Source organism: Phodopus roborovskii, unplaced genomic scaffold (genome assembly GCF_943737965.1).
Source record: "Phodopus roborovskii unplaced genomic scaffold, PHOROB, whole genome shotgun sequence".
Classification (NCBI taxonomy): Eukaryota; Metazoa; Chordata; class Mammalia; order Rodentia; family Cricetidae; genus Phodopus; species Phodopus roborovskii.
The window spans coordinates 2,868,422-2,894,838 of NW_026126442.1; the positions used below are offsets into that span (position 1 = coordinate 2,868,422).

Below are 26,417 nucleotides of genomic sequence, written 5' to 3' on the forward strand. Positions count from 1 at the left end.
TGAGCATGCAATGAGTGAAGCTAGGCAACTGGCCCGTACATTCACCTTTGCTCATTCTACAGCTTCTGCCAGCAGTGCCTGGAATGGCGCCACCGTGTGGACAAAGCTGGAGTGACTTTTCCTCATGGGCTCAAAGCTAATTTCCTATGGTTAAGAGCCAAAGAGTTGGTCAGGAGAGATGCCTGGAGGGAGCTGTGAGTCTTCCCGAGCAACGAGGTGAGTGTGGGGGTCAGGGAGACCTCAGAACCAGCAGAGGTAGATAGACGAGTCTTCAGACGCCACTGCCACTGCCGATGACTTACTCCACTGCAACCTAGGGCAGGGAGGGACTTTTGCACGGCTGCTTAGTTTTCCTGAGAATTATTGTTATTACCATTTATAAGCAAAGAGGTAGCTTTGGCACTCAGTTCTGCAAACCTGGGAAGTCCAGGAGCATGTCACCAGTATCTTCTCTGCTCTGGAGAGGGCCCACTGTTACTTCATAACCTAAGGCAGAAGGAACCTGAGTGGCAGAGACACCGCCAGGGATGTGCTTTACTTTCATGTTTTTGATTATTGAGATGGAGTCTTATGTAGTTCAGGCTGTTCTAGAACTTACTATGTAGTCAATGATGACCTTGAATTTCAAATCCTCCCACCTCCACCTTCCAAGTGTTGAGGTTACAGACCTGAGCTAACATGTCCAGTTTCTACAGCACTGGGGATGGAACCTGGGGCCTGGTGTATGTTGGGCAGCCACTCTACCACCGGAGCTACATCCCCAGCCAGTGACACATTTGTAACTACCAGCTATGGCAGGAACTAACCTAGTCCTAGTTGATAAAAACTCTCCCGATAAAGATAGTAATTGGCCACCCCTCCCCCCCAACCTTCCCCCATCGCTTTCCATTCCCACCTTCACAACAAAGTTCACCAAGGTTTGGAGATACTGAGCCAGATTCAAGCCACATAGCTCTTAGGGCAGAGTGGGGTTGAAGACCCAGGTTTCTGGCTCTCCCAGCCCAGGCCTCCCTCTTTGCTCTGTCCACGCACGCCTTTAGTGTGAGTGACTCTTTTGATGCTCTAAAAGAAGCCTTCAAATGACTTGTGAGCCAGCTTCTTCCCATGCAGCCCTGTCACGGGGGCTACCCCAGCCCGTCTGCAATGCAGTCATTTCTCCCTTGTTCTCCATGTTCTGTCTGGGTGAAGGCATAAAACTTTGCCTCTCTTCAGGGAGGAGGGCCTTGTGCAAGCTACGCCCCTGACCTACCAGGAAAGGAACAAGCTGGATTTAGCAAGCATTTAGCCTCAAGGACCAAAATAGTTCACAGTACAATGCTCTTCATGATATTCATGACACAAATGAATGTCCGAACAAGGAAGGAGGCAAGAGTCTGGTCATACCACCTCAGTGTGGCTTTTTTTTTTTTTTTTTTTTTTTTTTTTTGAGTGCTGAGCCTTTTCAGGACAGTCTGGAAGGATCAGCTTCTTCCAGATTTTGAATGCCCAGCTGAAAGGTTGGGTTTTATTTATTTATTTGGTTCCTAGATCTGTTTGTGAAGGAATGTGAGACAACTATATGTTCTTTCTCAAAGAGAAAAGCAGTCTTCAGGCAAGGGTCATTCTCAAGCCCAGAAGGCACTTAGTGTCACCCTGATACTCAAGTTCGTTTATTCCTAAATTTAACTAACAATCAAGTCATATTTCTACAGAAGGAATAGAGGCTGTCCTATGACAGGTTCCTGACTCTCAGGAAGCAAGTGCAGTCACTGTGATACACTGTTTGGTTTCCTTCTGTGGCTTCACTCACACTCTGAACTCTGATTGGCACAGGGATTGAAGACAGTGACTTCTTTGCTAGGCTCTGGCAAATTTCATCAATATGGTCTCCTCACTCTGATCACAGCAGTACTCCAACTGAGGGTCATAATGCTCTTCTCTATACAGCATTTTGCCTTTTGTTTGTTTGTTTTTTGTTTGTTTGTTTGTTTGTTTTGAGACAGGGTTTCCCTGTGTAGGTTTGGAGCTGCCCTGGAATTCACTCTGTAGACCAGGCTGTTCTCGAACTCACAGAGATCTGCCTGCCTGTGCCTCCCAAGTGCTTGGATTGTAGGTATATGCCACCACCGCCTGGCTTTGTTTGTTTGTTTGTTTTTTAAATCTAGAACCTGTACAGATCCATGGGCACTAGTAGCACATGCCTTTAATCCCAGCACTCAAGAGGCAGAAGCAGGTGGATCTCTATGAGCTAGTTCCAAGACAGTCAAGAATACAGAGAGATAGCCTGTCTCAAAATAAAAACAAACAAACAAACAAACAAACAAAAAAAAACCCAACTACCCAACTTCCCTGAAAGAACCATGAAAAAAAAAAAAACTTAGAAAGACCCTTCAGATATCCCAAAGCTGGGGAGAGGAGTCGGTGTACATTGTATAGAAGAAATAGGCTCACACAGGCTAGCATTCTGGAGAGAAATCAACTATGGAATATCTTAGATACATCTTAACTTCTAGGTTTGGATTCAATATAGAATATTTGGAAAAAGTAAAAATGTCTGAGGGGGTTGTGGAAAGAAAGATACCACAGGGCTCATGCCAGCCCCTCAGACACGGGGCCTTGCTATTACAGTCCAAATCCCCCAGAATTTACTTGCCTAAGAACAGATGTCTTGCCTTTTCTACATCAGTGGCTGCCTTCCCATCAACCCCATCACAGAGAAAATTCAACAACGACCTTTTCTTCAGGGTGGGAGGAGAATGGTGAAGGTCATCCCAGTGGAGAACTCATCCACTTGCTGCAGCCTAACCAGGAGCTAGAGGACCTGCGATGGGCACCTGCAGAAGAGAGAGGCTCTAAGTACCTAGCAGAGAGCTGGTATCCTTGCCGTGGAGCCTCCGGGCACACATACTGGAGAGCTACCATCCAGAGAAGCTGCAGCTGGCTCCCAGAGGCTTCCCATGCCTCTCTGTTTGCAGGAACCTGGAAGAAAGCTGAGTTGCACTGGGCTCTCCTGTGTTCTTTTCCATCTTTCTTTCAAGTCCATCTTGACAGCAAGCATTTGTGGAGCCTCTTCTGTACCCCAAACATTGTGCTGATTCAGATCTAGTCATGCGGCAGAACCATTACAATCCGCAGGAGCCCGGAGACTTGGTCACCAGTATCTGCATCATGGCTGGGTATTCAGCTGGCTGGTGCTCACCGAGTGTCAGGCACTCTCCTAGACATGTTCGGTGTCTTAGCTCATTTGAGCCTCAAGTGTCCACAACCCAGATGCAGCTCACCTTCCGATGGGCTCAGGGAACTGACGCTGTGACTTACCTAGTATCAGGTTTCTTAATGGTGGAGCTGACTCCCAAAACTACGTTCCAAAACAGTGCACCTACCAGCATCCCACACATTCGGAAGACTCACCTGTATACGGTGACGAATGTGGCCCAAGCAGAGAAGATGTGTGCAGGACTGGGTAGGGTTGTTTCAGGCAGTGGTAGAGAGATCAAGTGGGTGATACTATTGCCTGGGCCATCTGTGACAATGGTGACCATTGTTCACTGCCTCCCCTCCCACCATAGCTGATGAGACTGTTGGGGTAGGCTCTGAGCTCAGATGCCAGAGCATGAGCTCCTGGTACTTAGAATGTGAGCATCTTTGGAGACCTCACCTTTAAGCCATTAAGCTATCCTGATGCCTTATTCTTAAAGTAGGGGACTTGGGCCTTCAGGTGCTGGCAATGCCCTCTGGACCCCAGGAAGGATTAGGGAAGGTCAAGTGAACTGCTGTGACAAGTCAGCCCCAAGTGTCATAGGCTGTTTTGGGAGCTGGTTGGTGGCCTAAAAGAAAGTATTGTAGAGAGGGCCTTCCTGCTCCCACCCCCTGAGAATCCTAGATGCCTGGAGCCTGGCCTTGGTGGGGGAGAGCCGCTAAATAGCAACCTTACTTTCTGCCCCAGGAATGGGAGGCCCAGGAATGGCCCAGCCAGCAGGCTCTGCCATGTGGCTGTGGTTCAGCAAAAGGCTGGTTGCCAGTGCCCAGGGAGAACCTCTAAGCCAGCGGTCCTGGTTTATGGCTTGGAGGCAGAGTCCTAGTTTATTACCTATAATAACTTTTTATAGCTACCCAAAGGCGCACAGCTACCCAGCAAAGCCTCCACATACAGTGGGAGGTGGGTGGTCCTGGGACCACAGCTGGGGCAGTGGAGAGGCAGGAAAGGGACATCAGCGAGCCCCAGGAGGAGGTGATGGAAGACAAGTGCTGGGTCTCAGAAAAGCAAGCAGAGCAGCAAGCAATCAGTGTTGTGAAACCAGGAAGAGGGCAGCTACCTGATTTCACTCCCGGGTAAATGTTTGACTGGATGTTTGCCTTTTCTCTGAGTTTTGGGTCTACAGATTGAACTGGGCAGAATGCTAGTTCATGGGAAGCCATCATAACCAAGGGCCTGAGAAACAGAGAAGACTCAGGGACAGCAGCATCCACCCCACCAGCATACCGCCCCCTGGCAGCACTCTAGAGCAAGATGCTTGCAGCCAGCACAAGGTGAGTAGCAGAGGCTGAGTGGCGATGGAATGTTCCAGACAGCCAGGTCCTCCTAGCTCTTTTTGATGGGTGTGATCGGCAGATACTGGGAGAAAGGCATGGGCTGGCTAATCTGCAGGCAAGCAGGCAGGCGTGACAAAGGAAGAACTGTGGTAGAGTTCCTCCTTGTCAGTCCAGAGCCACCCTGGGGTAGGGCCCAGGTAAGGACTTACAGGATCCTTTGGAATCTTGTCTCAGCGGAATCTATTATTCTGGTGTAAAACTCCCTATCTTCTTCCCCTTTTTAACTGATGTTTTATAGTTGTCTACATTTATGGAGTACACTTTGATGTCTTGATATGCATATGGCACACTGATTTGACCTCAAACATTTATGATTTCTTTGTGGTAAGACCCTCCCCCACACACACACACATTAAAATATGTAGCTGATTGCTAACTCTAGTCACCCTTCTGAGCCGTGAAACAGTGGCATTTATTCCTCATAACTGCAACTTTGTAGCTGTGCTAGCCTCTTGCCAGCCTTCTCCTTCGCCCTCCTAGCTTCTGTCCTGCCCTGTGTTTGTATGAGTCAGCCTTTTCTAGACACCCTGTATACATGAGGTCAGGCAGTGTTTGTCTTTCTGTCCCGGGCTCATTTCACTTCCTAGAATGTCCTCCATGTTCATCCATGTTGTCTCAGATTACAGGCTTTTCTTCCTTATTTGAAACTAAATAGTATTCCATCATTTAGATGTACTGAATTTTCTTTGTCTCCTCATCCACCAATGGACCCCCTGGTAGACGCCATATCTTGGATTTAGAGACCTTCCATGCCATTTCCCATGATGCTTGTGCTGATTACCCCAAGAGTGTGTAGGAGTTCCCTGTCTCTTGTCCTCAGCAGCATTTCCCCTTCTGACAGGAGTGGGTGTGCCCACAGTTCTGAGAGGATCGGAGCACAACTGGAATGGGAAGGATGGAGGATTGGGGAAGTCCTGCCCAGGTGGCAGGGATGGAGATTTTCATGCTGACCTGGAAACATGGTGGATCAAGAACAGAAAACAGGCCCACTGCCTTCTGCTCAGAATGCTGGGGGGGGGGGCTCACAAAGAAGACAGGAGAGAGAGGAGCCATGGAGACAAAGAGGGCATGATGAGCAGCACCTAGAAAAAGTGGGAAAAGGCAGACCAAGCAGGCTGAGCATCTATCTCTGCATGTGGGACGGGAACCGTGTGCTGACAGCCCAGGAGAACCTGTCCTTTTCTCTGTGTCCCCAGTGAGCCCCATGGCTAGGAGAGGAGGGAGAGGCTGAGGTGACAGGAGCCTGACACCATCAGATGTGAGTTTCTAGAGAGGTCTGTCTGGTCCACATGGAGGATGGGTTGACACCATGTGGTCTTAGTGAACGTGATGACTCCTGGGTTATGAGCATGGGCAAAGATGAAGGGATTCCATGGGGATAGAGAAGACAGCCAGAGTCACTCTGGGTCTGTGACGTGGCTGATGAGCATGTGGAGTCCTGCTGTGAGGACTTCAGACAGGCACATGGTGCCACCACTCCTGCCATGAGGACTTCAGAGGATGAGCTGGTTAGAGGGCTATGCATTTGGGATAGGCTGACCTGAGACTCCACAGGAGGCAGGCAGCTGTCTGTAGGCTGTGTGGCAGGGACTCAGCCCATCATGTGCCAGTTGCCCCGCCCCCTTGACCTTCTTGCAATGTCAGTCCTGTCCTCAAGAACGTTTTTTCAACCACAGTCTCCTCTGGGGCAATGGCCTGGCCAAACAGGGCCCTTCTCACAGGAAAGCTCTGGCCTGAGCGGCTCAGCTTTCCTCCAAACATAGAACATGAGGTCATTTCCCCTCCAAGGATCCTAGCCACAAATTCTCTTATGCCCATGTGTCTGAATGTTTCCCATTTGGAAGATCTAAAGTGTTTGAATTTCAACTCTGCTACCCAATGACACTTTGGGCTTTTCCTTGTTGGCATCTCTGATGTATGCTGTGGATGGGGCTAGCTAGAAAGGTGCTAGAAGAGCGTCTATCCACCACACAGCATTCAGTGAACAATTCTGTTGTTTCCATTGGGTGGAAGGATTTGAAGGAGGGTGCTGCATGTGTTGGGCAGATGATAGGGAAGGACTGGAGAGAAGGGATGGCTCAGTGGGTAGGAGCACATTTTTCTCTTGCAAAGGACCTAGGTTCAGTTCCCATGTCCAGTGTCTCACAACTATTCCCAACTCTAGCTTCAGGGATCTGAATTCTCTTGTGGTTCCTTAGACACCTGTACATATGTGGAAACAAGCGTGTAAACACACACACACACACACACACATGAATGACAAAATAAATATTTGTATAACTTTCTTTTCCCTCATTTTCTTTAATCTGCATGGGTGTTTTGCCTGCAAGTATGTCTACTTACTTTGTGTATGCCCTGTGCTCATGGAGGCCAGAAGAACATATCATAGTCCCTGTAACTGGAGTTACAGATGTTTGTGAGCTGCCATGTGGGTGCTGGGAATTGAACCCAGATCCTTCCAAAGAACAGCCAGTGATCTTAACCCATGAGCCATCTCTCTGTTCCTGGTAAAATATACCTTTAAACAGAGAATGGTAGGGAGTAGAAATGGACCCCTTTCTTCTGTAGCCGCCTCCCAGCACCGCCCCTACATACACTTTTTTTTTTTCCATGATGGCTGCTCTGGTCTTTCCAGACACACATAAAAACAGCCATGCATGCCCCTCAGGGAAAGGCAGCAACCAGGAGCTGGCCATGCCCAGCCAGGAAATAAACTCCAAACAAGTATAGAGGTGGAGGCAAGGAGAACAAAGGTCTGTCCAGAGAGAAGCGAAGGGGCCAGGGAGAAAACAGAATGGACACAGGGTGTGTACGCAAGGGCCCTTGTGATCATTCTCCCGGTTCTTAGGGGCTGTTCCCCAGGATCCAGCCGAGAGCTGCAGGTCTCTGAGCCCCAGGAACCCCAGCAACAGCAGCAGAGCTTGGTGACACAGGACCACTTTCCTGGGCGGCTTCTTTGATAGAAGAGGCTGGCAGCTCAAGAGTGCAGCTGCGACATCAGAGCACAGGTGTCCTGCTCTGGGCCACATTGCTGGGCTGGTGGTGGGGCCAGAGTCAGCCGCCACCTGGTCTGCTGGTAACCAAAGCGAGGAACTGCAATCTACCTCATGGCAAGGGGCCCAGGGCAGGGAGCCCCTGATATTGCAGCCCTGTGACAGTGACTCACTGGGCAGAAGGGGCGGGGCCAGGAGACTGATCCTGAGAGCAAGGGCTAAGTGTTCTGGGGTCTGGGGAAGCAGCTCCCCACTGGCATCCCCTTCAGCTCTCCAGACACAAAACTGACTCACCCTCCTTCTGTTTCTCCTCCTCCTCCTTCCTCTCCTTCTCCCCACTTCCCCTCCTCCTGTGTTCCTCTCCATTTTTTGAAGAGAGGGTCTCACTCTGTAGCCCAGACTGTCCTCAAATCTAACACATAGCCTAGGTTGGCTGCAACCTCCCTGTAATCCCTGCCCCAGTTCTCAGTTTCCCAGAGGGCTTAGGTGCCCAGCTGGAGAAACCCTGTGTATTCCCAGAGTTGCCCATAGCAGAGAAGCAATGGAGAAAGGGAAGCCGAGGGCTTAAAGGCGACACTCAAGTCAGAGGCTAGCCTGGGAGAAAGCCCGTCTCAATGTCACACCCCTCCCATCCTCCTGAAAACCACCTAAACTAAAACAAGGCTCCGCATAACCCTCCAGTGCGCAGCTCTGGCTGCTGGTACTAAACTTTTCGTTTTCTCACTCTAAACTCCACTCTTGACCAATTCACAGTTAATATTTATCTCTATCTTCCAAATGTGGACATCCTATTGTTTTCTAGGCCATGCCCAAAGGCATGAGTATGGCTGCCAGGGGCATGCTGGGAGATGTGTCATGATGGCTCTTTACACAAAAACAGGCATAGCTGTGTGTGAGTTCGTTACAGACCATGCTGATAAAACAGAGAGGCACACAGCATACACATGGGATAAATAGTCCCTGCTCCTTATTCCAGTTGCACAGAGCCAGTTAGTTGCCTCAGAATGCCAACACTGATTTTTGCTGATCCCTTGTCTCCGGGCCAGCCTTGAACTGCAGCTGGCCAGTGAGCCGGTTTCCACATGAGTGGTGGTGGATACTTTATTTACGTGAACGAGTCAGACAAATGGAGGAGCAAGAAGATGTCAGTAGGAAGGCCCTGCTCCTCCACAATACAAACTACTTTTTGTTGAGCCATAGATAAGAGTTTCTGACTCTTGGAAGAATAGCACCACAAAAGAAAAAAGAAATCATTTTTGAGTAGCTCACTAAGTATAGCTGTAAGTACAGCAGTTTGGGGCTAGAGAGATGGCTCAGCCATTAAGGGCACTGACTTCTCCTGCAGAGGACCCAGGTTCAGTTCCCAGCATCAACATGGTGGTGAATAATCTTCTGTAATTCCAGTTCCAGGGGGACCTGATGACCTCTTCAGGCCTAGATACACAGACAAAACACCTATACACATAAAGCGAAATAAATCTTAAAGAGAAATATAACAGATTAAAACATCTGCATTATAGACATTTTCTCTATCATTTTTAGTCTTTCCATAGAACTGTCAAGTCACCCTGATTGGCAATAATGCTACCCAAACTGCAAAAAGTTAATTATGACCTAGAAATAGAGGGGGAGGCAGATGGGAGAGGATATCTGCATTCTAGCTCACATCTCCAGGCTCTTCTCTGACCACCATTGGCTTGTGCTTCTCAGAAGGTAGAGTTTCCGGAAGTGCAATTACTGCATCCGGGAAGGATCTTGGTGCACAAGCAAAGCAGTGCTCAGAGCCCTGACACTTGTTTGCAGTGAGATTCCCGTCTCCTCTCAGCCCTCAGCACAGCTGGGGGCTCCTTCCAGGTGCTCCCAGTCCAGAAAGCCAGATGACACCTTCTCTCATTTCAGTACTAGTTGAGGGCTAAGGATTTATTTTATGGTTTTAGCTTTTTTCAAAAATTCAGGTCTCAGCAGGGTGTTGGTGGTTCACTCCTTTAATCACAACACTCGGGAGGCAGAGGCAGGCGGATCTCTGTGAGTTCGAGGCCAGCTTGGTTTACAGAGCGAGTTCCAGAGTTCCAGGACAGCCTTCAAAGCAATACAGAGAATCCCTGTCTCAAAAAAACCCAAAATAATAACAATAATAACAATAATTATGATAATGATGATAATAATAATAAATGAAATAAAAAATTCAGGTCTCATGTAACCCAGGTTGCCCTGTGTGTCTGAGGCTGGGCTTGAACTTCTGATCCTCCTGCCTCCACCTCCTGGGTGCTGGAGCTGCAGCTGCACCCCATATTGGACTGTTGTTTTCTATTTTAATTTTTTAGCCGGCACACAAAGCAGCACATGGTGTGGATGTGACGTGGCAGGTCCTCACACTGATACACTGGGCAGTGGTCAGAGCATGGCCATCCATTAGCCCACAGGCATCTCAAACACCGATCATTTCTGTGTGTTGGCAGCAATCTCAACCTCCCTTCCAGCTATTTGCAAGCAGGCAGTACATCACTGTGTGTGTGTGTGTGTGTGTGTGTGTGTGTGTGTGTGTGTGTGTGTGTGACCACTCTTCTGTGCTCTGTAACACTGGGCCTTATCCCTCCTCTGTAGCTATAACCCATGCCTGTTTCCCTCTGCTCCCTGTCCCTCCCAGCTTCTGGGCTTATATGAGGTCAGTTTTTAAAGAAGCATATTTGCTATCTGTGTCTACTTTATTTTACTCAACCTGATATTCTACAGGCTTATTTCTGTTCCTGACAACTACAGGATTTCATTTTTTTATGCCTGAGTAATATTCCATCACATACATATACCACATTTCCTTTATCAATTTATCCATTAGTGAGCACCTCTGCTGATTGTCTATCTTAGCTACCACAAATAGTTCTACAGAGAACATGGTAACAAACTTTATTTCTTTTCCTTTGGATGTGCACACCCGGGAATGTTGTCACTGAGTGTGGTGGTTCCATGATTAGTTAGTCCGTTGTTTATTTTTAGACAGGGTCTCACTATGTAGCCCTGGCTGGCCCAGGCTGTGTAGATCAGGTTAGCCTCTAACTCACAGAGATCCACCTGCCTCTGTACCCTGAGTGCTGGGTTTAAAGGAATATGCCACCATGCCCAGTTCTAAGCTTAGATTTTGAGGAACCTCTATGCTGTTTTCCTGGTGGCCATACTAAGTTTTATTTCTACCAACATTCAGTATTACCTTCTCTCTGTGTCCTCACCAGCCCCATTATTTCCTGCCTTGTGGATGCTAGGGAAGCTCCATACTGGTTAATACCAGTGGCCCACTTATGTCTTTTGAGAAATGAAAGCTCGGAGGCTGGAGAGATGGCTTAGCAGTAGAAAGCACTCACTGTGCTTCCAGAGGGCCTGGGTTCCATTCCCAGCACCCATGTGGTGGCTTGCAGCCAACCTTAACTCCAGTTATAGGGGCTCTGACAGCCTCTCCTGGCTTCTGCTGACCCCAGGCAGGCGCACAGCATACTTACAGACCTGCAGGCAAAATACTCCTCCATACAGAATAAAATAAATAAATCATTTAAAGGGAAATGAAGAATCAGGTCACTTGCCAATTTTTAACTTTGTTTAAATACCTTTTTGTTCCTCCACTAGCAGCCTACCTAGTAGTTTTTAGATGCTACCGGTCTGTGTCTCTCTCTTCATGTTGATTTAGTTTTCTTTCTCTTCCTGGTCATTGTTGGAGTAATCGAATCTTTTCTTTCCTATTACTTTTTACCTTACTGGATTATGTTCTGCCATTCTCTTATGGTGGCCTGCCTCTGAACTGTTTATCTGCTTATCTAGAAGTTCATTTTTATCTAAGTCACAAAGGGAGAGATAAAAGTCTGGAGCCCCATGTAAACAGGAGAGCGGAGCCAGCCTGCTGTTGTTTTCCACTGCCCTCCATGCGGATGCCGGATGCCGTTTGGTGCTTGAGTTGATGCTGGATCAGGCATCCTATTTTGTAAGCTCAGACATCCTATCCTGAGGTACTTAGCTAGCTACTGACTTTGTCTGCTGATTCTTCTGTTCCTGTCACTTTAAACCCTTTTTCATAGGTTCATTTTTCTTATTGCCTGAGAATTTTCTCTAATTTTTTTTCAGACAGCTTATAATGGAAAATACTTTTCAGTTCTTGTATTTATAAATATGCATTGACTACATCATTAAGTGGAATGTTACATGTGAATACATTTGGCATTCATATATTTAAAATAAATATTTACATATTCAAATGCAGGGAGCTGAGGGACAACTATTTTGCCAATCCCTTGGCAGTCTTCTTTCTCTGATTTTCTTTGGAGGGCACGCCCTCTAGCGTTCCCTCCCGAGAGAGCCTGTGTTCCCTCCACTTCCTCAGGAGGAAGGGAATGAATACAGTGTTCCCTGGGTCTTTGGCCTCTTGGGGGCAGTCTTTCTTGCAGGGTCCTGTGTTTTGCGTGGGTGTTTATGTGTGCTAGAGAGTTCATGGAGGATGTGCTGATTGTGTCAGAGCCTGGCTGTAACTGATGCCAGGTGTAGATTAAGGCTGGCTTTGGGGGTGGGTGGGTGGGGAGTGTCGTGCTAGCTGTGACACTTTAGTGACTGGCCCGTGAAGCCCCTCCAAGTGCTACTCCTGATGGGGCCACTGCCCTTCTCTCTGTGAGCCACACATTCTACACTGGGGATGTAAATACATTGTCCCTGGCTGACCAGGGTCAAGGGTAAGCTGTTTGGGCTAAGCTGTCCTGTCTTTACTGCTGCCTTTGCAAGCCCCATGTTGGCACTCTATGCCTGTTTCCTGTATACTCACGTGTGCATGCACATGTCATCATGAGCCTGTGGAGGTTAGAGGACAAGTTGCAGGCATCCATTCTCTCCTCCCACCGTGTGGATCCTAGAGGATTGAACTCAGGTTGTCAGGCTTGGTGGCAAGCCCCTCTGCCAGCAAAGCCATTTCACTGGCCCTGCTCTTGCATGGGTGTGCACGGAGCTTGTTCCATGTGGCCTCACACTCTGTGGTCCTGCTGCTGTTGGTCTTTTCCCTCTGATCTTGCCTCGGCTCTCTGATACTTCTTTGCTCTCAAGTATGACTTCCTCTCCCTACCTTCTTTCCTTCCTTCCTACCATGTAAGAATTTCCTGTGGGACCAAGAGACCGATGCATGTGCTCAGCTACCTTTTCAAGAGGCAAAGGGGAACTACACCTCTGTCTCTCTTCTCACCACCTGAGCCCCGCCCCGTGATATCTAGACATTTCAGCCATCAGGTGAGGCATAAGAACAGGCTGCTAGGGGTTTAAAGGACTCCAGGGGATGTGTGTGTCCCTGGTCTCCCCCAAGGGTTGCTCTCCCTGAGACCTCTGAGGGGCAGGAGTCACTGGTTGCAGCATGCAGCTGAGGAGATGGCTGGCTGGGTGCACTGGAGTCAGGAAAGGCAAGAACAAAGATCAGAGAGGTGATGGTGTGATGCACCACGGCAGTGCTGTGCAGTCGGGGCAGCAGGAGCAAAGTGTGACGGAGCCTAGAAAAAAGAACATCCCTTGTCAGGGAAAGCTGCCTGGCGATTCTGCCTTGAGGTCCTGCCAGCCTTGTCCTGAAGTCTGAGGACACGTGTGGTGTGTGGTGTGTAGTTGAATGGCTCCCCTCCAGTCCCAGCAGCTCGCTGGTGTTTCTGACCTTAGCTATGGAAAACCAGCTCCACAGTCTGACTTCTTGGGAAGTTGGTGATGGTGCCTGCAGTCTCGGTCCCCTCATTCGCACAGGGCCCTACTGAGGCTCTGGGAAGGTGGGAAGAACTCTGGTTAAGGGATCTCATGGTCATTAATTTTCCCTAATATGTGAAAAACCTTGTAGTGTTCTGTAAGAACATCCCACAAAACCCAAATCTATCCATGACTGTGTCATCCAGAAATGAATGGAGGTCTTAGTGCCAGCTCCAGGGATGCTGGAGAGATCATCAGAACGATGAATGACCACAGTCCTTTGGGGAAGGCAGTGAGTGAGCAGGTCTCAGGAAAGCAAGTAAGGAAGCTCAGATGGCCCGAACTCCTGAGAGCTGATTGGAGTCAGTGCTGTCCCAGGGACTGATGATGTGAACCTGACTTGTGGCTGTTTTCCAGGACCAGGCAGCTAAATGTCACTTGTGACAGCTCAGTGGACAGGGAGGTCTTCCTCCATTTCTCCCTCATCCCTTCGGTAAGTAAAGGTGTGGGAGCACAGGGGAGGGGGGCCAGAGCCAGAGGCAGTGAGAGGGTGCAGTCAGGGAGTTGAGTTTGGGATGCCTCACCACACAGGTGGTGGGCAGGCCTGCATCACTCAGGGGAGAGAGAGCAGGTCATTTTCCTTCCAGTGTGCATCCAAACACACAAAAGAAAGCATTTAGAGTCCAAGAGTCAGGGACATGGGACTTTGGCAGAGTGAAAAGGGGGGGTTGGTTCTTCTTTTCATCTTTTTTTTTGTGTGTATGTGTGCACAGGTGTGTGTGTGTGTGTGTGAACATGTTTATGCATGAATGTATAGGCCAAAGGTTGTCCAAGATGCTGTTCCTCAGATGCAGTTCACCTTTGGTTTCTGTTTTCCATTTTTTAAATTTATTTATTTATGGATGTTTTGTCTGCATGCATGTCTGGGCACACTACCCACATGCCTAATATAATTGGGTGCCCTTGAACTGGGGTTATAGATGGTTGTGAGGTACCATGTGGGTACTGGGGATTGAACCTAGGTCCTCTGGAAGCAGGCAGTGTTCTTAAGAGTATTCTTAACAGCCTGGTGTTGGTGGTGCACACCTTTAATCCCAGCACTTGGGAGACAGAGGCAAGAGGATCTCTGTGAGTTCTAGGCTAGCCTGGTCTACAGAGTGAGTTCCAGGACAGGCTCCAAACCAATACAGAGAAACCAGAGTGTTCTTAATTTCTTAATTGTACCCTCTCTCTAGCCCCTGCCTTGGTTTTGTTTTTTGTTTGTTTTATTTTGTTTTGTTTAGTTTTTTTTTTTTTTGAGACAGTTTCTCATTGAGACCTGAGGCTTGGTGAATAAAGCAGATTGGCTAGACAGCCAGCATACAGGGATCTGTTTGTATCTACCCCCCCCCCCCCCAGTACTGGGATTATAAGCATATGCCACCACATCTGTTTGCTTGCTTGTTTTAATGTGGATGCAGGGGATCAGGTTCTAACGCTTGGACAGCAAGTGCTTTTCTAAGTTATCTCCTCAACCCCTAGGAAGAACTTTCCTAAGTCAGTAAAGATAGAGCTAAGGTCATCTTGGAAGATGTAGGGAAGAACATTCCAGACACAGAGGAAAGCATGGTCAAAGGCCCTGTGGAGAGTGGAGGAAGTCAAAGAGGAGAAACTGAAAACTAGAGCAGAGAACGAGGGTTGGGAGAGTCCAGAAGGTGGGTGGGCTGTTCAGGAAAGAGCCCTGTGGGAGGAGAGTTGAGCAGGAGGTGTGAAAGCTCAAGCCAGTCTGGGCTACAGATAGAGTTCAAGACTCTTCTAAACAATCTATTGGGGCATAGATCCCACCTTTAGAAAAAGTAACAAGAGGACTAGGCATGTAGCTCAGTGGTAAGGCACTTGCCCAGCATGTGTAAGACCCTAACCCGACCCCTGGTATGGAGAGGAGGTGGAAGGGGAGAGTTCCAGGTTTGGGGTGGACGAAGGAACAGGGCAATAGGAACATGGTAAGCTTTACCTAAAACATCCTGAATCCGAGAAGTTTTCAACAGAAATGTCAGCTGGGGAGCCTGACAGACCTGGAGCTCCTGGGTCGTCAGGACAGGGGATGCAGACACACACCTGTGAATCTTCTGTGTCATTAAACGTTTTCACTGGGGAGAAAAGCAGGGTCAAGGGCTCGGACAAAGCCACAAGGAGATCTGGCTCCAGAAGCCAGGGAGAGAATGAGCTCTCAGGGGCTCGGTGGCAAGAGCTAGAGGAGAGCCCAGGGAGGATGGAATGAGAAGAATGCAGTCATCCCGGGGCACTGTGGCAGAGCACACTGGAGGCTGCTGGTGACCAGTCAGCTCCTTCAATGCAATGACAGGGTCTGAGGAGCCAATAAAGACAAGGAAATAGAGAGCACGGTAGACAATTCTCAAGAAGTTCCCGGTAAAAGTAGAATAAAGAATATGCCTGCAGGCCAGAAGAGGGCACCAGACCTCATTACAGATGGTGGCCAGCCACCATACATTCAGGCAGAACACTGTATACACAATAAATAAATAAGTAAATAATTTTAAAAAATAAAAGAAGAAGAATCATCTGGTGCTTGAGAATATGACCACATCCACAGAAACAAAAGGGTAAAAGATTTGAAGCCTGACAGTATGGCTGCCTCTGTACAGGGAGGATATGTCTCCCTCGTAGCAGTATGTGGGGCAGGTTGGACTTGAACCTCTATCTGTGAAGGGCCACACAGGGAAAGACCAGTATCGAACCTTCTGGGAGCTCTGGAGTACATGGAGTTCAGGGAGTCACAGTCACTTTAAGTGTTCTGCTTGACCACATGCTCTTTCCCTGTGAGGCCACCCTGAGGGTGACTGGGTCCCCTGACATACTGTTCTCTCCTCACAGCTTGTCATCATCTTGATCTTGTCTTTCCTCCAAAGACGAGAGCATCGTAGACAAAGAGATGACACCTTCTACCTCCTGGGGGACCACTTTGGAATGATCATGTGAGTTGGTTCAGTGTCATCCCCTGAAACTTGGGGTATCCTGTGGTTGGGACCAACACAAAGTCCAAGGCCACATCGCTAAGAGGAATCGGTCTTCTTCCACTCTGCCCACCTGCCCCTCCATCTTGTGTCAGGGTTTCTATTGCTGTGATGAAACACCATGATCAAAAGAGAGCTGGGGAGGAAAACAGTTATTTGACTCATACTTCCACACTGTAGTTCATCGCGAAGGGAAGCCAGGGCAGGAACTCAAGCCAGCAGCAACCTGGAGGCAGGAGCTGATGCAGAGGCCTCAGAGGGTGCTGCTTACTGGCTTGCTCTGCCTGCAAACTACATGGCAAGTGAAGGGCTGAGGCCGCTGTGTTACTCTTTTCTATTGCTATGACCAGATACCTGGCAAAGAAGGAACTAGATACCAGAGGGAAGGAAGAGTTCATTTTGGCCAGCAGTTTAAGAAGCAATACAGTTCATCATAGCAGAAAAAACATGGTGACAGAGGAGGAGGCAGCTCGTCATATTGCATCTGCAGTCTGGAAGCAGAGAGAGGTGGAGGCTGGTTTTCTGTTCACTTCTTCCTTCCTGTCCAATCAGAACCAAACTTACAGGATGGGATGATATTATCCACATTCAGAACTGGTCAGCTAGACCTTTCTAGAGCATCTTCATGGATATACCCAGAGACATGTAACCATGGCCTTTCTTAATCTCATCAAATTAACATTTAAGATTAACTGATAAAGATTCTTTGACCTCATTCACACTGGGCATGTGGCAGAACTTGTGAGGCAACCGCATTAAACTTATCTGCCTGGCACCTGTCACAATCCCTGGTTCTCTTAGTCATTCTGGCCTCTCTCGTTGTCACTGACTGATACTCCCTGCTATGAGAAATATCCATCATAGGCTCATGTATTTGAACAGCTGGTCACCAGTTGGTGGCCATGTTTGGGAAGAGCCTTGGTAGAGGAAGTACATCACTAGAGGCAGGCTTTGAGGTTGTAATCTGGGTACCATTTCCTGTTCTGTCTCCCTTTCTCTCTCTGCTTCCTGTACTCAGATGAAATATGATCAGAAATATGTGGCCAGCTTCATGCTCATGCCTTCCACAGCAAAGTGGATTTTATCCCTTTTAGAATTGTAAGTTAAAATAACAACCCACTCCTGTCTGCTTTTCATTGGGGCATTATATAACAGCAACAATCAAGGTAACTAATACATCCCCTCTTGTTGGCCACAATGACTCCATGATAAGCAAAGAAGGAGGCTCCTGTTTCTTTTTAAACTTTGGTAAACTGAGTCTCAAGTACAACCTAAGTACCATGGTTGGGTCTTAATGGAATTCAGTTTGACAAGGTGTGTCTCTGCAAACCTGCACTGAGCTGGAGTTCCCCCCAAAGTCCTGTAGGTTCCACCCTGCAGACCTTATAGTTCCTAAACACATGGTAACATGGAGGGCAGTGTACTGAAACAGGAACATGAACTTGGTGCTGAGGAAAACAATAGAGATGAAGACAGTTCCTTAGGCTGAGGTCAACGGAAGGCAGACGGGGTCTTCCAGACTCTGGTTTGTAGTGGTGACCAGCTCTCAGGTCACCAGAGTGCACTCTATTTTTCTCTCCTGATGGCAGGGTGCCATGTTACTCACACTAGCCTCAATTCACTGGGAAGCCAAGGATAACCTTGAACTCCTGCTTCTCCTGTCTCCAGTGCCCAAGTGCTGGGATTATAGGCATGCCCCAGCATTCCTGCCTCCAGGGTCTGATTTTGGTTGCTGTTGTGAACTAGGGAAAACTCCTTCGCTTAGGAGAAACAGATCTGTCTACATTTAGCCATAGGAAAGAGGTAATTTTAAAAGGAACGTTACGTTTTCACAGTAACTAACTGACTTCCTGAGAACTGAGAGGAGACTACCAGGGAAGCGGACTTTCTCTCTTTCTGTCCCTCCATGTCACTGCGGCATGTGAGACACTGTGCCATGCTCCTTTTGGCGGTGTCACTTAGGCTCCTGCTTCCCTGTGACTTTGGCTTTCCTGTGATGGCCACTCTGATCCTGACTCAGGGTCACAAAGAGGAAAAGACAAGGTCAGAGATTGGCCTGGAAGAGCCAAACTCCAGCAGGGACCCACAGTGCGGTCAGCCATGTCTAGGAAAGCACTGTCACTTTAGGGAGGGCAAAATTTCACCTCTGCCCTTATAGGGCTTTCCAGCCGGGCCTGAGAATTAAATTGAGGGCTGCAGAGATGGATGGCTCAGCCATTAAAGGCTAGAGCTGCAACCAAAATGTCAAGAGCATTAAATTGTCGGGACAAACTGACAGGGGTAACATAAATTTACTTAATGTGCCCATAAGGACATGAATATTCACAGATGCAGTTAAAGTTGAACATGTAGGACCAGCAAGGTGGCTCAGTGGGTAAAGGCACTTGCCATCAAGCCCAGTGGCCTTCACTAGTTCCCCACATGGTGGGAGAGAGCTGACTCCCACAGGTTGTTGTTCTTTGGTCTCCATATGCATAACACACACACACACACACACACACACACACACACTCACTCACTCACTCACTCACTCACTCAAGTGTGTAATAAGTTTGGGGAAAGTAGCTAACTGAGAGTAACTAGCAAAGAGTGTTATTTTGGAGACCTGTGTGGAATTCTCATTCATGAGAATAATCATGCCATTTCTCTACTCTCTCAGAGCATCTTTTCCATGGGAATTTCATCTGCTGTTTTAAACCTGATCAGAGAAATATTTTTATATTGCTTCTCAAAGATTTATTTTTATTTGTATGAGTGTAGGTGCCCTCAGAGTCCAGAGATGTCAGAGCCCCCTGGTCCTGGAGTTAACAGATTTTTGGTTGTGAGCCACTTGGCATGGGTGCTAGGGATCAAACTCAGGTCTTCCACAAGAGTGGTACGTACTCTACACGGCCGAGCCTGCTCTCTGGCTCCTCATTCTCTCTCTCTGTGTGATTTATCCCCTAAAGTTTTTTTAACCTTAGTTTTTATTTTATGTGTATGGATATTCTGCCTGCATGTAGTCTACACACCATGGGTGCACAATGCTCATGGATGCTAGAACAGGGCTTTGCATAATCTAGAACTGAGATTAGTAGATGGTGTGAGCCATCATATGGGTGTTGGGAATGAAACCAGGGTCATCTGAAAGAGCAACCATTGCTTTTAAGTGCTGATCCATTTCTCCAGTCACATACTTTCTTTTAACTGTCAACTTTTTTTGGTCAGTGTCTTTAATTCAAATTATCCCATATGCCAAGTGGCATAGTTGAAGTGGCATAGTTTTAGCTCTTTCCTTTACATGGTTCTAACTTAGCCAATGACACCCAGACCTTCGTTAGAGGTATGAGGGGAAGTCTGATGAGACATGCTTCTTGTTTTGGTATTCAAGTCACACTATCTGTATCTAATAAAAGCTTGTTTGCTAGGTGTCATGGCTCCCAGTGTCCTTGATCCATCCCTACTAGATGTTGGGGTCCCCTATGGAAAGAATTGTGTCTTCCTCACTTTAAAGCCCTGAATCTGTGCTTAGCTCTAGACCTTGATTGCAATGAGCAGCTCTCTCTCTCACTCCCTCTAATTGGTGGGATGGCTTCTTTCCAGGTAATCTAGAGCCTCACACACCATTTCTGTTGTCTACAGGCCTCTGGACTTCGTGGGCACTTTCCGCAACCGATGGTCCTATGGAGTTGCCTTTGGGGCCACAGCCAATAAGGTCATGTTCTTGTTCTCAGAAGGCTACCAGCCCCTGAAGGTTCCGCAGTGGGCCCAAGGTACCAGCTCTGCCTCACACACCCTGGGAATGTCACCTGGACATACTTGCTCCCAGAGTCCTTGGGGGTTGTCTGGAGGCATGAACTCTGTGAGCAGCCACATTCTTCTTAGCCTATCACTTGCCCAAAGTCGTGCTTAGTAGACCACAACATTTCCCAGCTTGGCTCAGTTAGACTCAGAGGTGCTTTAGACAGATATAACCAAGGCACAGGAAGTAGAATCCTTCTCATCTCCTCAGCCAGTGCCCCAAACCGTTGCTCTTCTAACAGCAGCAGTTTCTGAGGCTCCTCCTCAAAGAATGATGAATGTTTCTTTGGCCACTGGCCGGAGGCCTCTCTCCGCAGGCAGCATGCTTTATTGAAAGGAGCTACTCTGACCTACAGGTTTGGTGAGCTCTCATGCAATTCCAGAACCATCTCTCCATGGCACCAACCCCAATGTGCACTGCTGGAGCACAGTCAACACCGCCAGGAAGGCTGCTGCAGTCTTTGTCTCCTGCGGATGGGGTGTCACTGGCTTCCTTGTCTGTGTCCCTGTGGCAGGACGAATGTGCCTCTGATCAGTTCATTTCAGACTGCTCTCCTGCAGTCTTCCCCACTGTACTGTCAGCTTCTCAAAGCAAGAGCCCTGGCCATTTCTTCTGTGCAATGCCTGGCCCAGGAGCATCTCAAAGCTGACACCCAGTAAGGGTCATCTTGGATGACTAAGCCTTTCCTAGATGCTGTCAGTCCAACTCAGAGCTAGTCAGGGGGGCAGGCAATGTGACCATCACTTCTGCAGAGAGTGCTCTCCAGTATGCACCAGTGTTCTCCAGTATGTGGACCAGTGTAACCACCACCTTCCTGCAAGTGCTCTCCAGTACATACAACATGCCTGTGTGGGACTCTGTGATGCATTTGGATGCCATCCTTATAGCTGTTTTAGTTTGTTGACTGCTCTGTCTCTGCCTGCCATACTGTGAGCTACTAATGCTTCCAGTCTTTGTCTCCATGGTCGGCTGGCACCAGCCATGGGGGGGGGGGAGGGGACAGGAAGGGTCTGTGGCTGAAGGAAGCACATCGGTGCATTCCTCTGGCATGGCCTAGAGCTCTTCCTCCAGTCTGCTCTTCAGGTCCTGAGGTCAAGGTTTGAGCTCAGAATGGAGCACTGTAGCTCTCCTGGACACCTCTGAGTAGAGAGCAGGGAAGCCCACAGCATCCCGGCCTTGTCTCTTGCAGCCTTTGTGCTTCTCATCGGGGGCATGGAAGTCGGCCTGTCTTACTTTCCCTTCTTTGCCTGCCTGTCCTCAGAGTCCCGGCTGGTCAGCTCCATCCTGGGCTTCAGCTACTCCCTGATCTGGTAAGATGACTTTGCTGACCTTCTTCTGACCACTTTGGCCATGGCTGAACTCCAGGCACAAGGACAGAGAGGGCTTGGGGTTCAAAAACAAGGCCCAGAATGAACAGAGGTGACTTGCCCAGTGTTCCAGTGTTGCTTCTTCTTGGGGTTCTTCCGAGCCTTCCACGGGTCTGTCCAGGACCCTGCGTGCCTCCTAGGAGGGTGTTCATGATTAGAATGCTAGCCACCGGAAATTAAGGAAAATTCACTCTGGAAACTGACAGGGTTCTCACAGAGGAGTCGAGAGCCCCATGTCCGTGGCTTCTCCTAGAGAAAGTTGCCATGTCTGCTTGACATTCAGAGATGTCTTGGCTTGGCCTCTTCCTCCTCCTCCAGTCCCTAAGGATGTCGAGCACACACCTGCAGCCACGCAGCTTCCTACAGTCCCTCACCTCTCCACTTACTCAACAATCACTCTTCATGTTCCACAGTAAGCCAGGGACAAAGCAAGAGAGATCCTCATGGACGGACACTGCACTCTGGCCGCCAGGCCTCTGCGTTCCTTTTCCCTGTGTAGGGTGCCTTCCTTCCACCAGGGACGATGCTTGGCTCACACTGAATATGACTTCAGCACTATGTACTTATGCAGAGCTGGCACCAGGGAACCTCTGTCAACTGAGTGACATGCCTTGGAGCAGTTCCACTCCTGAGTCTCTGAGGCTCATCACTTGCTTCCCCATCTCCCTCCCCCCCTCCGACACACACACACACACACACACACACACACACACACACACACACACACACACTCCTACCTTCAGCAAGAGCCTCAGCCACAGTCAGGAGGCTTAAGATCTTGCCTTTGTCTGTAAGTGGCTTGGGTAAATCCCTCGCCGGCCCTGGACTTCCGCCTCCTTGAATGTTAGAGGCAGAGAGGAGGAACGTCCTGTGTCTTCCTCCTTGGTCCACAAGGACTCTAAGATGTGTCCCCCATCAGGGCAGACCCAGAAATGCAGAGCTCAGCTAGGCACAAGCGGGTGCCCAGTCAGGAAGGACAGACACAGCCCTCCCAAGGGCAGCAGGCAGGGTGTGGACCATGTTTGCTGGGCTGCTCTGGGTTGTGCTGGAACAGAAACCAACCCTAACCTGCTTCTGTCCTGCAGGTTTGTGGTTACCATTCTTCAGATCTCACAGTGTCCCCATGGCCAGGTAAGTCCCTGCTGACCTCACGCAGGATGTTCAGTCACCACCTCAGGGCCTCCTGGCTCTGTGAGCTCAGGCAAACCTTCTCTGGGCTTCAGTTTCCCTACCTGTGAGGGAGGGGGGTGGACATGGTTCACCCGGTTTCTCTTTATGGAGCACCTTTCACTGACTGCCCTGCTGGTCGCAGGCAGACATTGTCTCCTTCAGTCCTCAAGGCAGCTCATCAAACCCACTTCATAGGTGAGGAGACTATGCCAACTTTGCCTAGTAAGTCACAGGAGGCAGTGGAGCTGGGAGCCAGGGCGAGTAGGGCGGAGCCAAGGCTCCTTTCCCCTCCACTGAGCCCAGCTTCTCCTGCTGTAAAGCTGAATGAAGACCAGTGTGACCACTCCGTGTCCTCCCCAGAGTTAATGAAAGTTGCAAGCTGGTTCTCCGAACCCAGAAAAGGAGCAAAATGAACAGGATATTGTTAGCCAGGGCCAGGCAGTTCTGGAAAAGCTCCATTTGGTTACACTGTGACAATTTGGTGCTAATTTGGTTTCTAGCAGTAAAGAAAGGTATTTCTCTAGGTTTTTTTTTTTTTTTAACCTTCTATATCCCATGAACCCTAGCCAGGAAAGATGCTTTTCATCAGTGGACACTCTTTACTGATCCCTCACTGGTTACCCCTAACAATGACCAACTTGGGGCCAAAGTTTTTTACTCTCCTTCCTCGCTCCTGCCCTTTTTGCCATAACTATCCCAGCTCATAGTCCCTGATGAAGCCTCCCTCTGCAGGGTTCCCCAAAGTAAAGGCTCACACCATCAGCAAGTTGCCTGAGCCTTGTCTGTCCTTCCTTCTGGTGGTCTTTCATAAAATAAGGGGGCTCAAACTTTTCCATCCGGGGTTGCTGGACTCCAAATCCATTTCTGGGATTGGCTGACCAGGTTTTTGTGTGTGTGTGTGTGTGTGTGTGTGTGTGTGTGTGTGTGTGAGAGAGAGAGAGAGAGAGAGAGAGAGAGAGAGAGAGAGAGAGAGAGAATGGTTGACCATGTAGAGTCAGGAGGGGAAGCAGGGATTGACTGAACAGGTTTTTGTGTGTGTGTGTGTGTGTGTGTGTGTGTGTGTGTGTGAGAGAGAGAGAGAGAGAGAGAGAGAGAGAGAGAGAGAGAGAGAGAGAGAGAGAATGGCTGACCATGTAGAGCAAGGAGGAGGGGAAGCAGGGATTGGCTGACCAGGTTGGAGTGGGGAAGGGGGCAGGGAGCAGGGATTGGCTGACCATGGAGAGCAAGGATTGCTTACTGCTTTAGTGGTGCAGAGAAGGTAGATCTGGGGGGAGCCCCTGGGAAGACCGTCCTGTCCATGTCTTCACAGGGGGAAGTGTACCTCAGCCTTAGCTCACTACAGCCTGCTAATGCCCCCCACCCCCAACTCTGTTTCTGTTTCAGTTTCTAGGGAGGTTCGAGACCCTCATTTTCTACTGGCCCTCCCTGTTGTGCCTGGGTTTCCTGCTGGGTCGCTTCCTGCACATGTTCCTTAAGGCTCTGCCAATCCGCCTGGGCCTGGAGCCACAGGCAGTGAGTGCTCAATAGCAGCTGGGAGGTGGGGGTGTCTGCCACTGCTCCTCACTGTGCCTTCCTGAACAGCCTCTCTGATGAGCGAGACAAGCTTCTCAGTGCAGTGGCAGGCCCAGCCTAGGCTCGGGGAATTAAGGGCCAGGCCTCTGACCTTGGGGGGGGGGGGATGGGGAACAGGAGCCTAATAAAACTGAATCCAAATCCTGGCCTCCATGGGCAATGACCCCTTAAGAGACCAATTCCTAGCAAACCCCTGTGAGCCAGGATGTCCCCTCCTTCCTCACAGGAAGAAAAGTCAGTGCTGGAGGCCCACCAGGCAGAGCATGTGAAGCGGCTCCTGAGGAAGCCCCGCCCACAGTAAGGTTCCTCCTCTGCCTCTTCACCCCTGAGGTTGGGTTCGGTTCCCTCTGCCTCTTCACCCCTGAGGTTGGGTTCTGTTGAGCCAGGCCCACGGGACAGACCCTGGGACTGTGGAGCGACCGCTGACAGCAGCAACCAAGGCAAAGCAGACAAAAGCAGGGAGGGAAACAGGGAGCCAGGACTTGAGAGGGAGTCCATTTCAGGCCAACTGGAGCAGGGGGCTTAAGAGACAACGTCAGAACTATGTCTTCCTAGTGCCCTTTAGACTGACTGTCTGGGCCTCACACTGGGTAGGCTTCCTCCACACTACAGTCTCCGGACTTCAAGAGGAAAGAGACATTTCACTCTCCATTTTTAAAAATAAATCATTTGAGTATATTCCATTGGATCAAATTCCAGCTGAAAAATAATTACTGTGTCTAGATGAGAGATTGGCCTACAGAGATTGGCCGAGCCCGAGTCACATGTTTCCTGTCTCACTCCTTGGGACAGGAAGTAGAGGCAGCCTCAATTAACAAGGAAGATCCCGGGTGGGGATTATTAGCTTCCCACTGCTGCTTCTGAGATAGCCCAGCCCAGCCCAGCCCGCCTCTGCCTCAGCCACCAATCATACTGGGTAGACCCCAGAGAAAGGATGTATCCTGTCCCAGGTCAAACAGCGGCAAAGTCCCTATGGGGTGATTGGTAGCTTTGGAGACCTATGTTAAAATATATGAAAAAATACTGGCATCAACAAACCCCAGATGTGTTATTTTCTCACGTGTAAGAACTCTGGAGGTGAGCAGTCCACAGTGACCCTAGGCTGCCTGTAAAGTTGGCCCACAGCCATCTGTGTTTCTCTTCCAGCATTTTAGGGTGTGACTCCCCTCCCCAGCACCTCCTTGAGGTCCAGTGTGGCTGCTGAAGCTCCAGCCTGGACCAGTCCCTAGTCTGCATTTTTGAGGGCAGACAGAGGAAGACAAGACAGAAAAAAAAAGGGCTTGTGTCTGTGTCAGTCACACCCGGGATGTCTCCCCTAAGTCTCACACTCAGGGTGTCTGGAACCTAGTTAGAACCATGAGCTGCGAGACAAGTTGGAGTTTCTGTGATGTGGCTTCTTTCTTCCTTCCTTTTTTCCTTCCTTCCTTCCTTCCTTCCTTCCTTCCTTTCTTTCTTTCCTTCCTTCCTTCCTTCCTTTCTTTCTGCCTCCCTTTCTTTCTTTCTTTGGTAACTCCAAATAATAATAATAATGACAACAACAACAACAATAACACCACCACCTCCATTCTTTCTCCTTAAGGATGAGGGAAGGTGAGTGAGAGGGATGGAAGCTCCCAGTGTCCCTTTTCTGGTGTTCATTCACTCACAGAGAAAGAGGAAGGTCTTGGTTTCAGACCAGGGTGTATGACTGGGACCCCTGCTTCCAGTTCCCCAGCAGGATGATTGGGACCCTCGTGCTAGCATCCATCTGCCTGTACCTGGTAAGTAGAGCCATGACAATCCTTTCCTATTCTGTAACAAAGATGTCTGTCCGGGCTGCTGTCCCCCGGGCTTTGGGAGCAGCATGTATCTAATGCTTGGGTCAGAATGGAAATGTGGCTTGGGGAAAAACAGGGCTTCAACTTACCTTTCATTTACACACCACCCATATGACAGTCACAGGAGAGTTAGAAATAAAACTGGTGGTGGCTCACACCTTTAACCCCAGCACACAGGAGACAGAGACAGGTGGGTCTCTTAGTTCAAGGCTAACCTCTTCTATATAGTTCCAGGGCTTCATAGGGAGACCCTGTCTCAAAAAAAAAAAAAAAAAAAAAAAAAAATCCACGTGGTAAAATTAGCATTGACAGAGCTGGAGAGATGGCTCAGTGGTTAAGAGCATCAGCTGCTCTTCTAGAGGACCCAGGTTCAATTCCCAACACCCACATGGCAGCTCACAATTGTCTGTAACTCCAGTTCCAGGGCTTCTGACACCCTGACACAG

At 49.0% G+C, this 26,417-nt stretch overlaps 1 protein-coding gene across 1 annotated transcript in view; it reads left to right on the plus strand.

Moving 5' to 3' along the window:
- Positions 1–4,464: 4,464 nt before the first annotated feature.
- The window catches only part of LOC127224629 (stimulated by retinoic acid gene 6 protein-like), a 36,873-nt gene continuing 14,920 nt past the window's right edge, over positions 4,465–26,417 (plus strand). The window contains exons 1-9 of the mRNA XM_051187727.1: positions 4,465–4,509; positions 13,668–13,743; positions 16,125–16,225; positions 19,886–20,016; positions 21,235–21,355; positions 22,498–22,543; positions 23,966–24,094; positions 24,381–24,451; positions 25,803–25,914. Coding sequence (XP_051043684.1) covers positions 4,490–4,509; positions 13,668–13,743; positions 16,125–16,225; positions 19,886–20,016; positions 21,235–21,355; positions 22,498–22,543; positions 23,966–24,094; positions 24,381–24,451; positions 25,803–25,914 — 807 coding nt within the window. The 5' untranslated portion in view covers positions 4,465–4,489. The remainder of the gene's footprint in view (positions 4,510–13,667; positions 13,744–16,124; positions 16,226–19,885; positions 20,017–21,234; positions 21,356–22,497; positions 22,544–23,965; positions 24,095–24,380; positions 24,452–25,802; positions 25,915–26,417) is intronic.